The 16,948-nt window shown below is 40.0% G+C and overlaps 1 protein-coding gene across 8 annotated transcripts in view; it reads left to right on the top strand.

Annotated features, from left to right (window-relative positions):
• The window catches only part of dab2ipb (DAB2 interacting protein b), a 791,247-nt gene that overhangs the window by 59,000 nt on the left and 715,299 nt on the right, over nt 1–16,948 (top strand). For all 8 annotated transcript variants that reach the window (XM_025062561.1, XM_025062563.1, XM_025062560.1 and 5 more), the window contains 3 exons: nt 5,457–5,610; nt 7,061–7,159; nt 9,684–10,238. In XM_025062561.1, coding sequence (XP_024918329.1) covers nt 5,457–5,610; nt 7,061–7,159; nt 9,684–10,238 — 808 coding nt within the window. The remainder of the gene's footprint in view (nt 1–5,456; nt 5,611–7,060; nt 7,160–9,683; nt 10,239–16,948) is intronic.

Genomic DNA, 16,948 nt, shown 5'->3' with positions numbered 1-16,948 from the left:
AACTCTCATGAAATCATTGCAAAAACCAGTTCTCACCGGTCATCACATGTAATTGACGAGCCGTGTTCTGCAGCTGTCTGTGAGACACTCCACGTCCTGCGCTGGTTCACAGCCAGCTGTTGTGTTCTCAGTCTCTCAGCTCATGCTCTCGGAGCAGCTTTTTTTTGGGCTGCGCGTTGGTCCCACACAGCGAGTGTCCCGGCAGATGTTCCACTGAATTACCTCCCAGGACTGCAGGGAGGCTGTGTTCTCACTGTAATCAATCTGAACACGCCTGTGTATGTGGGTAGCTGTGTGTCCACGCGTGTTACAGCGCTCAGCCTCGTTTGGTGGCTGCGTTAGCTCGTCCAACAGTTGTTCTGGAGCCACCTGATCTCAGTCACCAGCCAGTCTTTGCCACAACACGGAGAATCTTCCAGGATTATGAGTCAGACATCCCTTTAGATAAAAAAAAAACCCATTAAAGAGGTGTTTAATTTAGAAGAAACTGAAAAACTGAAAAGAAACGTTCCCACAATCTCTACATGTGCGTCTTGAGTTGAATGGGTTGTGCACATTTGCGTGTGCCTCATTCTTCGTAGGAACTTCCTTCCTGCCTGTAAATGAAAGGTTGTCGTTGTGTGGGTTATTTCATCTTTACTTTTAGCTAATGGCTATTTCCATTTATAACTTGATCTTATTTCTTTCTTTACAAGCCATCAGACAAAAGCTGAGGCTTTGTATCTCCCCATACTTGCTGCTGTGACGCCAGAGGCAGGGTGTCTTTCCCTTCCTCTTGTCTTTACAGCAGAAAGATTTTTTTTCTTTCTGTCTTGTGCGCGCTAGATTGCCAGCTGTGTAAGAGCATAAAGTGAGGAAACTGTCAGCCATCACAGGTGCTGCGAAGCCCTAATGTGTTAGTTCAACACCATGACTATGTACTTTTTTTTGCTAGCTTTTAGCTTTAAAGGATATAATGTGCAGGCACTCAGATAGATTGTCAATCTTAATGTGATGTGTAGCAATATTCCAGTCAGTGAAAAGGACGATGGGCCCTGCTAGAATATTCCAACAGACTTCAAAGTCAGACTTTGTCTCCCAAGGCTACTCTGAGTCTGCCGTTGGCAGTAAATGAGGTTCTCTCTGCTCTTCTCGTCACTGGATTTTTGTGTGCCAGCCTGATTGGATTTAGAGCTCTGTGGCTACATGGCAGTGGTTCTGCACACACACGGGCCGTCGACACCGGCAGCGTCTGACAGAACACCGTCGTCTGTCTTTTTTCCCACCTCTTCTTGACTGCCGTTGCTGTATTCCTTGCTGTGAGCCATATGTTTGTTTTGCCGTCTTTAGTCTCCTGCCGCCCATCACACAGCTGTTCCTCAGCTTCTGTGCACCTGACATTTGACAGCTGGCAGGATGACGTGCTAAAATGTACCTTTCCTCAGGTTTACTGGAAATCATGAATGTCATTTAAGAGCTCATATTAAATAGAATTAGTGATCAACTTGTGATGAGTCACTGTGGATAGACAGAGCTTATCTTTTAGTTTGATGCTGCCCGCAGTTTTCCTCTGAGTCGGTGCCACAGCAGGGACAATAATAGCATTAAAGGAACTAATACAAACACACAGGTGCCAAGAAGAACGAAAAAGAGAACAATACGGACTATTTTATGTATATATGTATATTTAAGTCTCTGTTATCAAAGATGATTTTTTTTTAATGCAGTGCTGCTGCCATTTCAGCTGTGACCTCTGCTCACCCTAGAGTTTGTAGAAGTAAAAAAAGGAAGTATATTCTTTGAAGTGTCATTTGAGAAAAAAAACAAACAAACCACACGTTGGTTAGAACAAGCTATTCAAAACAGGACATTGACACATCGTGGGTAAGTGGCTGTTTCCTTGTGCAATAACTGATAGGGAACCAATGATGTCAAACAGTGACGGGGACAGGTTTCTGTTCTGTACAAAGGTCGGCCGACACTTTGGTGACCTCCTGATAGTTGGTGATACTTGTCTGTAAAGTATGAAGTCAACACAAGCATTTGACACAAAGTTTTTATGTTCGAATGTATAAAAACTAGAAGCAAAAGTTAGCAAAAAAACATGGCTTCTCTCTGTGGTACTTTGGAGTATGTATGGAGATAATATATTTGTTTACCATATCATACTGTGTGTAATAAGTGAATGTGAAAAGAAACATGCCAGGTTGTTGGTCAGTGGTGTTTTGTCGGTGGTCTTGTGCCAACACACTTGCTGGTATGCATCCCTGTTGGCACACAGGCCTCATCTGTTTGTTTGGTTGAGGGCAACATTAACTAAGTGCTGCACCAGTCCAGAGAGTGTATCGATTGTTCTGGATGCTGATCTCACAACAGAGCAATTCCCCTGTAAACACTGTGTATCCACTGTTCACAAAGAGACTTAACTTCAAATGTCTGGTATTATCAAGGGTCCCTCAGAGGTACAGTACAGTACAGTACAGTACATGTAGCACGGGCTGGATACTATCATGTGGACATTAACATCATTTCACGTGCACTTTAATGTGCCTTTTTATTGTTGTGGCTGTGGTTGTTACTGCACATGCATTTTGTTTTTCTGAAGCATGAAACCTTTTATTCAAAGTGCTGTTTCTTGAAACTCAACTGCTTCACTTTAGCCTAGTTTGAACTCTCAGTACAAATATAGTCCCCAGTGGATACGCCATCCAGCCAATGAGTCAGTGTGTTAGATAGCTAAGTGCTCTGTCTCCTGTATAGGCCCAAGGTTTCAGACTGTATCGGATCCCAGACAAGCTATCAGATGAACTCTTTACAGGATGTGCAGACAACGCACACACTGAGTTCAGTGCAGACCCACTCAGAAGCCATTACTCTTAACCGAGTTTCAATTGAGCCTCAGCAGACCACAGTGCATTTAGCTCTCAAAATATGCTCATGAGTTTTTGGCCAATGCCGGGGAATAAATTCCTGTCATGAACGTGCATTGATATTTCCAGACAACTGTTTGATAAAGCAAATTTTATAAAGTAAATATCGAAGAGCAATTAACACAAAACTTTTACAACAAAGTTTACTATAGTTATCAAATTGTTTGAACATTATTGTCACCTATTTTAATTAGTCCATAATCTAATTTCAGTAAGTAAAGTAAGTAAAAAGAGCTCTTTTAGTATCCCTCTAATCTGAAAGATTATATAGAAATTGTTTTGATATAAAACATGACACTTTATACCAGTAACATAATAAAAGTCCAACATGATGTGAATGTAGATCACAGTAGATTTTCTTTGTCATCTTTTTAATCTAATGCTTCAATTCTACAGCCCTAGAAAACACATCTAATAATATAATATTTTTCAATAATTATATTCTACAGCCCTAGAAAACACATTGAACGTAAATCAGATGAAAACTCACCTGTTTGATTAATAATATAATATTTTTCAATAATTATCTCTTAATACCAGATCTTCTTCAATTATGCAGTCGTTCCTTACTCACAGTGACCCAGTGTTTCATCTGGTTACTATAAAAGGCAAGAAAGATGGATAAACTGCTGTGTAGCCAAGAAAGAAGCGAGTGACGATTAAACACAAGCAAACAGAACAAAAGCACAGTGACGGTGCAGACCACGATGGAAAGTTGTATACCAAAGAATTCTCTAAGATAAACCAAGCCGGCACCTTCTTTAAACACTGAATGACAGCAAGAGGACAGGAGGCAGAGTCTCAGACTGGCTGAGAACCAAAGAAGAAGAAGAAGAAGGGGCTTGTCTGCTAATACTGGTTATTTGCAGAGGCGTGATCAGTGTGTGTCTGCGTGAACGACTTCACATTTCACAAAGTAACTGACAATGGGCTATAAATCACATGTTACTCTTCAGATTTAATACAGTGACATAGTGATGAAAGTCATCATCAGGATTTGTTGATGTCACGTTCGCGCACATTTTCCTCCGACACTAATGTTCTGATCATATCATTTACAGAGAGAAGTTATGCAATAGTAATTAAAACATAAGAATTTAAGAATTGTTTTAAAGAAATGTCTCATTTGGCTGTTTTTTTCTTTGGAGGACAGGGGTAGGGGGGCAGGGGGGGTTCTATAGGCGGGACATACAGTTCACACGCATGTATGGGCTTAGCAGGCTAGGTTATCCACCAAGGGCATTATTAGAAGGATGTTCTCTCTCATTAGACCAGCAGTTGACCCTGAAGCCTCCACATCCTGTTAGTGTCCAGTTATCATGCGCCATTGTTTTCCAAGCTGCTTACATCCCCCTCCAGAACATTTATCTTCTTATCACCGCATGGCCGACGGGAACATGTGTTTGACATTTGTAAACTAAAGACAACTATTAACCATTGTAATAGCCGGCTGTATGCAGACGCTGGTTTTTAGCTTAGCATCGGGCTCAATAACTTGAATAACAGGAGGCTCCATAGAATTATTCGGTGTACACACCATAGAGGCATTAACTGATTGGTCTCAAGCTCTTTTAAAGATGACAACAACAAAAAAAAAACACAGCACACAGCGAGATCATCTGTTTAAAGAATTGGATCTGAATAGAGCTTTAGGACTGTCACAGTGAGGACCCTGAATGCTTCCTCAAGTGCTCTCTAGGCTCTTGTCATAATTGTCCCCTCCAATGTCGCTGATGTGGTGTGTGCGTCACAGTAAAACCACAGTCGGAGGAAGGTTTGTCTCTGTATGGTTAGAAATAGTCTGATCATTTGTTAAAACTTTGAATAGTTCCACTAGATACAAGAACACGTCCTTGAGTCTTACTGATTAACCTGATGATGTTTTTGAGGTTCAGTCTGAGATGAAGGTGGTTAAAGAACCGTTAATCGCAACATGGAGCTGTACCACTAGATGCTATCAAATCACACACAGTGTAGCTTTGATTGTAAAGTCAATAAACTGCACGGGCGAGTAATTATGTTGTTGAACAACTTGTTCAGTGTTTACAAAATAAACTTTTAAAGTTTTTTTTTTTTTGAGGTACCGCAGTTTTTCACCCTGCACAGCAAAAGTTAACTTCGAGCTAATGATGTGTAGAAAATGTTCTGATTAGCCTAATGTAGCACAGCAGTGCATTGTTTGTATCTTATATTACGATGGAGTACAATAATCAACCAACACATCTGACCTTATCTTAAAGCATAATCTAAGTTTGTGGAACTACATTAATACACATTGGTCTTTGTTTTATAATCATTACATTCCTAATTAACAAATGTAAATGTACAGAGGGTACACGTTTGTTTGGCTGTGATCTGGCTAACGTAGAGGCTAGCAGAGCATCCCTTTGCCGTCACCCTCACACATCTTCATTAACACTCAAAGTGACGGCTTGATAATGTGTCCAGCACATTTGCGCCCTCTCTCTCGCTCTCTTTCTTTTTTTCTCTCTCTCTTGTGTGAGTACCGGGGAACTCAGCTTGTTACCATTTCTTTCTCACTTTCAGATCTCATCTGATGCCGAGGCTGAAGGAGTCTCGCTCCCATGAGTCACTGCTCAGCCCAAGTAGCGCTGTGGAAGCCCTGGACCTAAGTATGGAGGACGAGGTCATTATCAAACCTGTTCACAGCAGCATCCTCGGGCAGGACTACTGCTTTGAGGTGAGATCACTGCACATCCACACGTACATACATGACCAGGGGAATGGTTTCTGTTTGGGAACACTGTTGTTATACAGTGAAATAAAGCAGACAAAGTCAGCGGTCCTACTGGTAATACATCAACCATAGTAAGTCACTGCAGAGCATCACTGTGGCAAGAACAAAAAAAAACAACACAAACAGTGTAAACAACTTTAGGTTTACAGATTACACTTGTTTGTGTTGTTTTTTTTGTGTGTGTAAAACTGTAGTTAATTGTTTCATTTCATCTTTTTGTTTCCATATGCAGAAGTGAAAACAAACAATAATTGAAATCAGTAGCTCTACATCTGGATTTAATGATACTACGGTGCTTAAAGTAGTAAATGGAAATGTTTACTTAATGATTTTAAGCTGAATGTTTGCAGTTACGGGTTATCGCAATTATCCATAATCTTTAAGAAGATAAAAGCAGAGAAAAAGCCTGCGTCATGTGACGTAAACACGAAGCAGGTGGACAAACCGCTACTGCTAATGAGCCACTTTGACACTTGGAACAGAATAGATTCTTCTTCAGATCCGAGCCACGCTAAATTTGGACTAGCATTAAACAGCCTGACAGATGCCTGTAAAAGAACGCTAACGTTGCTATACATTTGCTAGGGGTTTGAAAAGGTTAGCTAATGCACTCTTTAAACATACACCATTGATGCCGTGTTCAAAGTTCCTTTTTACTCACAGGCTGGGGAGGAGGAAGCTTTAGACTAGAACTTTTACAAGTTTTAATTAGTTTGCTTCTGGATTCTGGGTCAGTTGAAGATCTGATGCTGTGTTTGTTCCCAGCTGCAGTGACTGAGTTTGAGTTATTTTTTTTCACTACAAATAATCAACAAACACCTTTCTCTTCTTATAGAGTAAACAATTTCTTGTATGATTTGTGTGTCATATTTTCCCTCGTCAGTCAGTGTCATGCTCAGTTACTGGTCAAATGGAGGGAAAAAAAAGTTCTCAAGGTGTTATGTTTGCCAAAGACAAATGCAGAGTCCTCACTTAAATGTCTCATTAACGAGGAAACATTTATGTGTGTATGTATGTGAGTAAATAGATAGAAACAGTCATCACATTATTTATAATGACTAGATAGAAATAGTCATCACATTATTTATGACACAGTGTTTAATTAAACTTAATTTAATACAAAATGTACAGTTTAGGTCCCTGTTCCACGCTCCATCACTTTGCGGGTTCTTTTTTGGAAAATATTTAAAACGCACCATTTACCAAAAAAGAGTAGTTTAATGTTCGTTTACATCAGAGTTGACCAATCTTCCTCATTTTCTCCATTTTTGTGTTCCTTTCTGTACTAAATGTGTTCCTAATGAATTGTATTATTTCCCCCTTACTCACTCAATTATGCCTCAGGCATTAATCATTAAAACATTCCTTCTCCCTCTCTGTGTCGCTGCGGTAGGTCACCACCTCCACGGGAAGTAAGTGTTTTTCCTGCCGTTCATCAGCAGAGAGAGACAAATGGATGGAAAATCTGAGGAGAGCGGTGCAGCCCAACAAGGTGAGGATGTTAATAGGAGTGATGAGCCTGTGTGAAGTAATCAGCGCTAATTGCCTCACATACAAGTCATCCCAATTTCAAACCCCACCTTGCAACGCAGACAGAAACACCGAGCTATATATAGTGTTGACATTGTTTCATAAGAAACTCCAGCAGACATTCACATTCCTACATCCCACACCATCCTCCTGCACTGAACACCTTAGGACAAAAAAACAGTAGGGATGGAGGGGAGCAACACCAAGACACCTATGGGGTTTTGCTCCTTTGTGCTTGGACACCATCTGGATTCCTTATCAACACAGCCGTGGCACAGTGGCCAACATGTTGAGCCAAAGGACAGGAAGACTGGAATAGTCATACAAGTAAATGAGGTTTCCCAAATATTTGAGACCAAGGAAAAGTCCTGGCTCAGCTTTCTGACTTTGTGCTGAACATAACAAAATCGTGTTCTTCGTTAAAAATGAATAAATAAATAAATAAATAAATACAGCTTCTAATGAAAACGTTTTGAAATGTCTGTTTTTTAAGTCCGTTCACTGTTGTGAGAACTAGTATGAGAGAACATCAGCTTTACTTGATGCAGGTCGGTATCCGTCATCATGACCATGTCTTGATTGAATTTGTCACAACATGAAACCAAATGGTTACATACTGGAGTTCTTTCCTCCTCTTTTGACCTAAAATGCAAATGAAGATCCTGTGTAAGAAGTTAATTATGGATAATTATTGTAATAGTTCATGTGGGTGCTATCATTAGCCATTGATGCAAAAAGCATCACATTATGTGTGAATGAAGAGATTCATCCTCTATAACCAGGTTGAACACCTCGTGGCAACTTCTAGTTTCTCCATTTATGTCTAATTGTAGGCTGCTGTGTCAGTGGCTGTGCATTAGGGCGGTGCAGTATAGTAATTATACAGAGACAGTGGTTGGATCAATTGAACTAAAAACAGACATTAATTCTTGGCAGGACAGTACACAAGTACTTTATGCAGTGTTTTTTAACCTTGGGGTCGCTTTCCCACCAGGGGTCACCTGGAATACAAATGGGGTCACCTGAAATGTCTAGTAGATACAAATGGGGTCACTTGAAATGTCTAGTAATTGTTAAAATAAATTACTGCAGCATATAAAAATATCTGCGTTGGCAAATATTGATTGACGGCTGCAATCAGGTTTCTGCACAAGTGGCAGTCGCTAAAATGCCTCTGAGGTCGTCAGAAATTTGTGATGTCAAAATCACAAGCCATAAAAGGTTAGTGAGGCACAAATGATGTGTTATTGATAACATGAGTTCTTATCCTACAAGTCAAGTTATACACTCACCTGTCTTGGTCTCATCAGAGCTCCGAGCACTAACACCTTTGTGATCGACTGGTAGATCCTGATCTTCTCATTGGGCAGCCCGGACGTCGACTAACCAAAGTCGTGTGGCCTCAGTGGCCTCCCTCGTGTTGTGACAGATGATAACACATTTCTCATGCCTCAGGCGTTTACTTAATGCAGCTTCTGTTTATTTAGCACCGAGAGCTCTGTGCTGTGCTGTGAGACACATTTTGGCAGATTATAAAGCATTTACTTTGGTGTCCAAACTGGGACCTAATGAGTAGACAGACACTCCCGAGACACCAATGTGTGGACCAGCTCTCTTTTATTTTTATTTTATATGTGCTTTTTATGTTTGAGGGCGCTGCACACTAAAAAGAAGACACTGAAGTGAGGTAATGTGTGTCTTCCTGTGGAAGATGGTAAGAGGAGAGCAACTTATTTGAAGGGCTCTGAGAAATGTCACTGCCTGAGCAGGGTCGGAAACTGTCCTTGTCAATTATCAGATAAGTAGAAAAATATATTCATTAATATTTCATTATTGTTATTTTCGCTGCAGTGTTGAATTTCACAATAAGATTCTTTACATTTGAACATCAACATTAAAGGAAGTATCTGTTATTACACTGAACAATTTAAGAAATCCATACAGATACTGTTACAATTCCATAAGCTTCGCCGTCACTGTTTCTAACATTCAAAAGCCTCTTTGATGTGTGAGTCACCAGCATTTATTTCTAACAATGTCATAATTAGCTCTTTTCTTTGTCTCGCTCGTTATTTCTAGAGGTTGTCTTCAAAGTGATCTGAGTAATGGGGTAAAAATGTGCCCCATTACTCAGATCACTTGTGTTGTTTGCTCTTGGCAAAATCAATGACATAATGGTGTGTTAATGCTGAAGCAATGTTCAATTTTTCTGCCTTTTCAAGGTCTGAACAACCTGTTTTGTTTTTTTTTTTAGGTTTTTCTTTTGTCACGTTAGAAGAGAAACTTTACAGACTCAATCAAATTTTATTCAGATGGATTAATAATCCTTCACTTCACTGACGTTTGAGGGTTGTTTTTAGCATGAAAGTTGCCGAAAGATAAAGAGTTTAGCCCCTTTGATCTGAACTTTTTTTCCTTCAGACTTCAGTGGCGCTGACAGAATAGTTCCTCACTGAACCTAAGCCTATCATCTTCTCTGTCTCCAGGACAACAGCCGTCGAGTGGAGAACCTGCTGCGGCTGTGGATCATCGAGGCCAAGGATCTGCCGGCGAAAAAGAAATACTTCTGTGAGCTGTGCCTGGATGACTCACTATACGCTCGCACCACCTGCAAGCTCAAGACCGACAATCTCTTTTGGGGAGAGCACTTTGAGTTTAATAACCTACCTGCGATCAAAAGCATCACTGCACACCTCTACAAAGACACAGACAAGAAGAAAAAGAAAGACAAAAACAATTACATCGGACTTGTCAACATCCCCGTCGCCGCCGTTACTGGACGACAGTTTGTGGAGAAGTGGTATCCGATCAGTACTCCTAACCCCCCTAAAGGCAAGACATCAGGGCCCATGATTAGAATCAAGGCTCGCTATCAGAGCATGAACATCCTCCCTATGGAGATGTACAAGGAGTTCGCAGAATACACCACCAATAACTACATGCTGCTGTGCTCGGTGCTTGAGCCCGGGATTAGTGTGAAGAACAAGGAGGAGATGGCGTGTGCGCTGGTGCACATTCTGCAGAGCACAGGCAAGGCCAAGGTTGGTACCTGAAGATTTGTTTCTGTTTGCTTCACATCCTTTCACTCGAGAGGTCCAGTAGCTCAAAAAGCCAGGAAACCTGACCGTTATTTAGCCATGTGGTGCTGACCAGACATTAGAAAAGTAAAGAGAGGTTAACTGCCCCTGTGCTTCTTGCTGGTGCCGTGAACTATTGACCCCGACAGCCATAATTCAGAGCAGACACTGACTAGAGATGATTTCCTTCTGCTGCGCCGGCTTCTATTACATTTGAACTCCAGCTAATCCTTAGCAGGTTTCTCTGCAGTGTCTCCCCGTGTACAGATTCAAAGAGAAGCACACACACACACATATAAATCCACCACAGTCTTTTGCAGTGTAAAAATGGCTGTGTGGACTAAAAATAAACCATGGACCCAAACCAAGAAGAATTTGCAATTTGACTCCACATGCTAGATTAAAAAATGTCCTTGTAGTAGAGCCGTTGTCTTCTCTGACCCCACGTGCAACAAATCATTCTGTTCTTTTTCTTTATATAAAGATTTGGGTCCAATTATTGTTATAATATATTTAAAGAAACTTGTCAAAAACAAGAATAACTTATTTCCATGTTTGCCGTAAAGTTTAGTTTCCATACAGACTAGGCAGTTTTTCAAACAGGAAGTTGAGATTTCTTCTAGACGACGTAATATCTCTCTTACTGTGAAGTGAGCTCCAGGCTGCTGTCATCACTGCGTCATCATCTTTTGCTTTTGCCTGCTGTGTGAAGTTTTAGCCTCAGCTCAATTTCTATGACACTATCTCATCAGCAGAGTTTCAGACGAAAAAAAAAATTCTGGTTCTATCACACCTCAGCAGAACAATGAATGATTACAGCTGAATACGAGATGACTCTGCACTGTAGTCCTGCCCGTCCATGCGAAGCCCAGATAGCTACAGATTAATGGTAGGGCAGAACCACTACTGGTCCCCTGGAGGCCCAGCTACATCCCTAATTACTTTCCATTAATTTTCACCTTCTGCACAAGACACTAAACCTTTTACCTATTTCTCTTCGTCCAATATTTCATCCACGTACCATCTTTCAGGCACAGATTGTGCTCAATGTAGAACTTTCCCCCCAAGAGATTCCGTCTCACCATTACAGAACATTAGACGTTCTTATCATATTCTCACTATTTTTTTTTTGTTACCGGGAAAAACAATCCAGTGAAAATGTTATCTTTCTGAACATGGAGGAAAGTAGCAGTTTCCAAAAGAATAGATGAGCAAAAACAGTCTGATGTGTTAACGGATACAGTAAATAAGCTGCTGTCAAGTGCAGCTCTGGTTTTTGAGAAGACTTTAATCATTCAAGGCCCTCTGGAGTGCTCTGACACATTCAGTGCACACACACTTTACCATGACTTTTTCTCTCAGCCTCCATGGAGCAAGTCACGCCAAGCACGACACACAGTTCCATCAGCACAGCACTTTAAAGAATTCCGACACCCTAATTAGGAGATCTTGGTCACACATTTTTAAAGCTATATCACATATCGTCTGTGTTTATTTCATTTTTACAAAATAGGCAGTTCATATTGAGAGAAAGACTAAGTTTGAAAAATCCTATTAGCCTGCTCTGAATGTCTCTCCGCAGATGTCCAATGGCCTTTTTTTTTTTTTCATTTTTCCCTCAATTCAGCTTCACGACTCGGTGGATTTGTAATTCTACAGTTAACACAGAAAGAGTGCTGTAATTCATTTGTTCTAGATAGCCACAGAGGAGCACAGTGCTTTCTTTTGTTTGCCCAGTGGAGATCTGGGAATGAGTTTTGCTGATGCGCCTCATCTTTAATCAGCTTTTTTTCCGCTGCAAACCGTTTTTGACTACAGTTGGCACTAGTTATAAGACGCAGATCAGGTACGCTATTAGCATGCAACACCTTCCAGACCTCTGTCTCTGCCTGTGTCATTATTTTCCCCATCACTAAATTACTACAACCTGAATATTCTGCTCCATGGCGCTCTCTCTCTCTCTCTCTCTCTCTCCTCTCCTCGTTTGTTCTCTCCATCTTTGTTTTTCTCCGTCTCCCTTTCATGCTTGGCTGCATCATGAGGGCAAAGCTCTCTGGAGGGATGTCATTACGGATGTTGTATTGATGTCTAGATGAGTCAGTGACCATGACGGTGCAAATCCCTGCATCACTGCACTTGTGTTACACAGTTCACACACGCACACCTACATATCATAAAAAGGCATTAGGAGGCGATTGCAGGTCATTTATTCTCAAAGGCCAAGGCGGTGAAAGATACATGTATCAATCAAGATACATGTGGACTGAAAAAGAGAGGCCGTAGTTCAGGAGTTAAGGCCGGGGCCACAGGTTGGAAAGAAATCTGGAATAAAAAAAGAAAAAGGTTTGAAACCATATTATCTGTAAATCATGTTTGAATCAAGTCATAATACGATCTTTTTTACCCTTTGGGATTTACTGACGTCTTTACAATCATTACATTTTACAGTATTTACTGTTGTTTTAAGAGAAGTCCAAAACATCCTCTGTGTTATTGATTTAATCTTTGAAACACCTCAAGGCCTTCGGAAGTATTTGCCTCTAATTCACACACATACATTGACGGCTGCAGGAGAAATAATTTGTGTCTTCACATCATCGCAGAGGAGTGTGCTCTGGATAAAAAAAAAACACTCAGTTTTATATCTGTAGATAAACCACTAGTCCAGCTTCAGGAGCCAAAAACGTCAAAGTCCTCACTACATTTTTTTTCATGGTTAACTGTTGTCGGCCTGCAGCGTCGCACCACTTGTGTTTCAGACAAGCGTGTTATCAATGCAGTCAGCACTTTCATCTGCGGCCAGTGACACTCGTCACAACAGATGTTGCCAATGCACATAGGCAAAGTCGTCAGAGAGTTTTATAATATAGTGTGACAGATGTTTGTAGCGTGGCCCAAAGGGATCAGTTGTACTCTCGGTTGTGTTAAGCTTAGCATTTAGGAGTTTGTGGTGTTCCCCGATATGGCAGTGAGGGTTAGCGACACGCTCATCACTAGTCATTTTTTATTGAATATATTTGTCACCCATTTTTTTTAAGTGTTCCAAATTTTCTGTTTTTATGATAAGGCTGTTAAACCGAGAGAAGAACATGATTCATAGTCTGTGCCAAATGTTTACAGCTCTGGTTCCAGTTATTTAGACATTTTTATGCAGATTTGAATAGTTTATTTTTCTCGCTTAAGAAATGCTGTTTATTTTAAACACAGCATGTTCACCTGCCACCAAGATGCGTTGTTTATGTCTGGCTGTTTTATATTATTGTATTATCTGCAGTTTGTTGGACAGTTCTAGTTTCTTTCAGAAGTTGTGCCTTATATGCTGTTCAGAAAAAGAATAGTTTGTCTATAATTATCCTCATCACATTTCTACTTGAAGGTGTTTTATTCATCCAGTCACTCAAACAGCTCCAATTACCAAACAAATGTAGGTTTGGACGGCAATATATTACAACAAAGATTTACAGATTCTAAACCCTGTCACATGGAGCGTCCAGCAGCCAAGAACAGTGAACATGTCACAGCAATCTGTTACCTTCTGTTGGCCTGGACGATGAAGAGCCTCGGTCTCAGATGGCTGATTGACCTTCTCTTGTTAGTACACCAGGGGAAAGTGCAATAAAGAAGAGATTATTTTATGATTAAATGAAAAGTTGGGGTTTGCAAAAAAAAAAAACAACAAGACCAACAACAACTGTCGATATCTTTCATCTTCTACTTGGATTTTAAACATATTGGTATAATGCAGTATTACAGCCAGGGTAGCTGTGGTAATTCACCAAAGATGATGTAAGAGATGGGGGAGGGAAACAAAGGTCACACAGAGTACATGTAGTGGATGTTAGCTTGTCATGAAGCCATAGATCTTCCATATTGGTTTAAAGCAACACAGGAAATGAACACAAAGCACATCAATACACACACTCTCATCATAGTCTCACATAAAGATTTTATTTATATATATTATTGTTTAAATATATAACAGAGTGCTGCAGGACATTTTGTAAAAAAAAAAAAAGACCAAATTACAAATTACAAATAAATTACAGACCAAAGGAAAGCATTGGATGGCAACATTTAAAACAGCTGAAAATATTTCAAGTGAAATGTACAGTTGGGCTGTGGTTTAGTCTTTGAAGCTGGCTCGTCTTTAACTTGGTGAAAAACATGTTTTTATTTCCGTCCTTCCTTATTGCAAGTCTACATTTAAAGCCACTGCTGCAACTGACTGACCATATCAAAGTCCAGCACATCCCTGCTCTGGCCATCGTGTAATCACATATGGACCACAGTGGTTTTCTGACCAGCATTAGTCATGCAAAATGCAGCCTATTAATGCACACAGAACACACAGGCACATTTGCATATGAGGTAACATAAATTAATGCATAATGCATAAATTGATTTAGAAAAAAATCTGGGCACATTTGCATATGAGGTAACATGCATAAATTGATTTAGAAAAAAATCTGACTCTTGTGAGCAAGTAACACCCGTTTTTTTTTTAACAGTCTTTGTGGGCACAGAGCGTCTTTTTAACAGTCTTTGTGGGCACAGAGCATAAACGGAAGTCCCGGTTTTTGTTTTGAATGGAAAAACATCCTCACCTTTGGAAAAAACATGTTTCCCTTCCCTATCCCTCTACTCATCTCCATCAACCCAGTGTGACCTTCACAGGAAGAGCTGCGGGCTATGACGCTGTAATGCTAGCTACTGATCTCCAGGGATGAAATCCAAGGGATGTAGAGATAGTGAGTTAAAAAAAGAAATATATGTATATATATTGAGAGAATAGGAGATGAGGATGAGAAAGATGAGGAGAGTAAAGGAGGGAGAGTAGGGAGTCATTTCTGTTCTGTCTTATTAAATATTTCTTCATTCTTTGTATGAGGCCAGAAAATAAAGCTCGTTAATCAGGCACTGATATTAATATTAAACAGGTTTCATATCCTGCCCTCGTGTTCACTCTTGTCTCCAGTGTAACGATCTCCAGTCATTTGGGTTTCGCTGTATCAACTGTCCATATCATGTGTTCATGAAGCAATAGGAATATTGGCGATCTTCATCCCCAAATACTGTAGGCAGGACCTTTGTATTATCTGGAATCTCTTTTCTATTTTTAATGTATTTTTAGCATTCCAGAAAGTGCAACCTGATTGTCAGCAGAATGTGCACACTTTCTGAAATGCAAAAAAAAAAAAAATCTAGTTTCTGTCTCTATGGCCACAGAGAAATAAAATCCCTCCCGTATTCTCTCACAACATTTTAAACTTAAATAAATAATAAAAAGGCGAGAAGAGAGAATTTTAAAATAAACCACTCTTTGAGCAGTTGTATGCCCTGGGGAAATGGTGAGAGTTCATTTAAATGCATTACAAGATTTCTTTTAAGATGAGCATCATTTTACCAACAAACAACTTCATCACATATTTTACACCACATTAAACACATCGAGTCCCCGAAGGGCTTAAATTTAGGACACTGAGTTTATAAAACATGTTCTCCTACTTTGTTCCACTCGTCTACTTTTAAGGCCTTTTTTTATTCTTCTCCTTTTATTTGTATACTTTAAATTAGACACACACACAAAAAAAAATAAAAATACCACAAGTGGAAAAAACTGTGAGAAGGATCAAAAACCTGTGAGAAGGATCCACATGACTTTGAATTTCAACTTTTCTCTGACTAAGTCCTGGCAGAAAGGCAGACAATTTACAGGAAAACAAATGTAATTAATTTTTATTTTATTTTAACTAGAGCATTATCTCCTGTTTATCACATCTGATTAGTCTCACTGAACCGTTCACCCTCCACTCTAAGGTCCGTACACTGTGTGTTGAAGAAGACATGAATGTTTTCCAGAGCCATGATTTGGCTGATGGGATGTGACAGTGATACAGGGAGTTCTTCATCTCCTCATTAACACTGTAGCAAAGACGTGGTGTGTTGGTTAGGGTCACAGGACTGTGACAGTTGAGAAAAGGCTGGAGGATAGGGCAAATTACAGAAAGGGTGCAGTAGGTTATTATTTATTTAGGACATGTTTTTCTGACAGTTGAGGTTCTGTAGGATTTGGCCTGTTTTAGCATTATTGACGTGGTATTTTTGAAGCTTCGTCCGACGTTTCACAGTGATTTCCTAAAGCACTGGTTAAAATTGAAATCAATTTCAATAAACTTCACTTTGGATTGGCATGTCTGGTATGTCCAAAGTCAGGCCAAGGTGTCACATTTTATATGGCCTGCAGCTTCTGTCATAAAATGCCAGAACACCTGATCCACACAAATTTCAGTTTCCTAGATTTTTTTTTCAAACATTTTTTACTTCCATCTCAAATGGTCCTCAGATATGAAAGGCAGCGTGATTTTGCTAGGACTGTAGCTTAGTTTAGATTTGTCATCCATGTGAGCCAATTAAAAAAGTGCTGCTCGCAAGACAATTTCCATAAAATAGTTCATTTGCATTTAAATTTAATCTTCTGTCAATCTGTTTCATGTTTTTCATTTTACATAAAACATGATCACTGGAGTAAGGAAAAGTGCTCCATGTCAGTTTATTGTTATTGTTTAAGGGCTGAGGTGATTGCCTCAGGTGTCGTCTGCTGGAGGGGTCGGTGATACAAGAAGTCAAACCATAATATTTTCCAATCTTTAGCTAAGTATTTCAAGGCAAATGAG

The sequence above is a fragment of the Cynoglossus semilaevis genome, chromosome 14, assembly GCF_000523025.1.
Source record: "Cynoglossus semilaevis isolate Cse_v1.0 chromosome 14, Cse_v1.0, whole genome shotgun sequence".
Taxonomy (NCBI): domain Eukaryota; kingdom Metazoa; phylum Chordata; class Actinopteri; order Pleuronectiformes; family Cynoglossidae; genus Cynoglossus; species Cynoglossus semilaevis.
The sequence above is the reverse complement of the archived record's forward strand: the minus strand, read 5'-3'. Positions and strand labels throughout refer to the sequence as shown.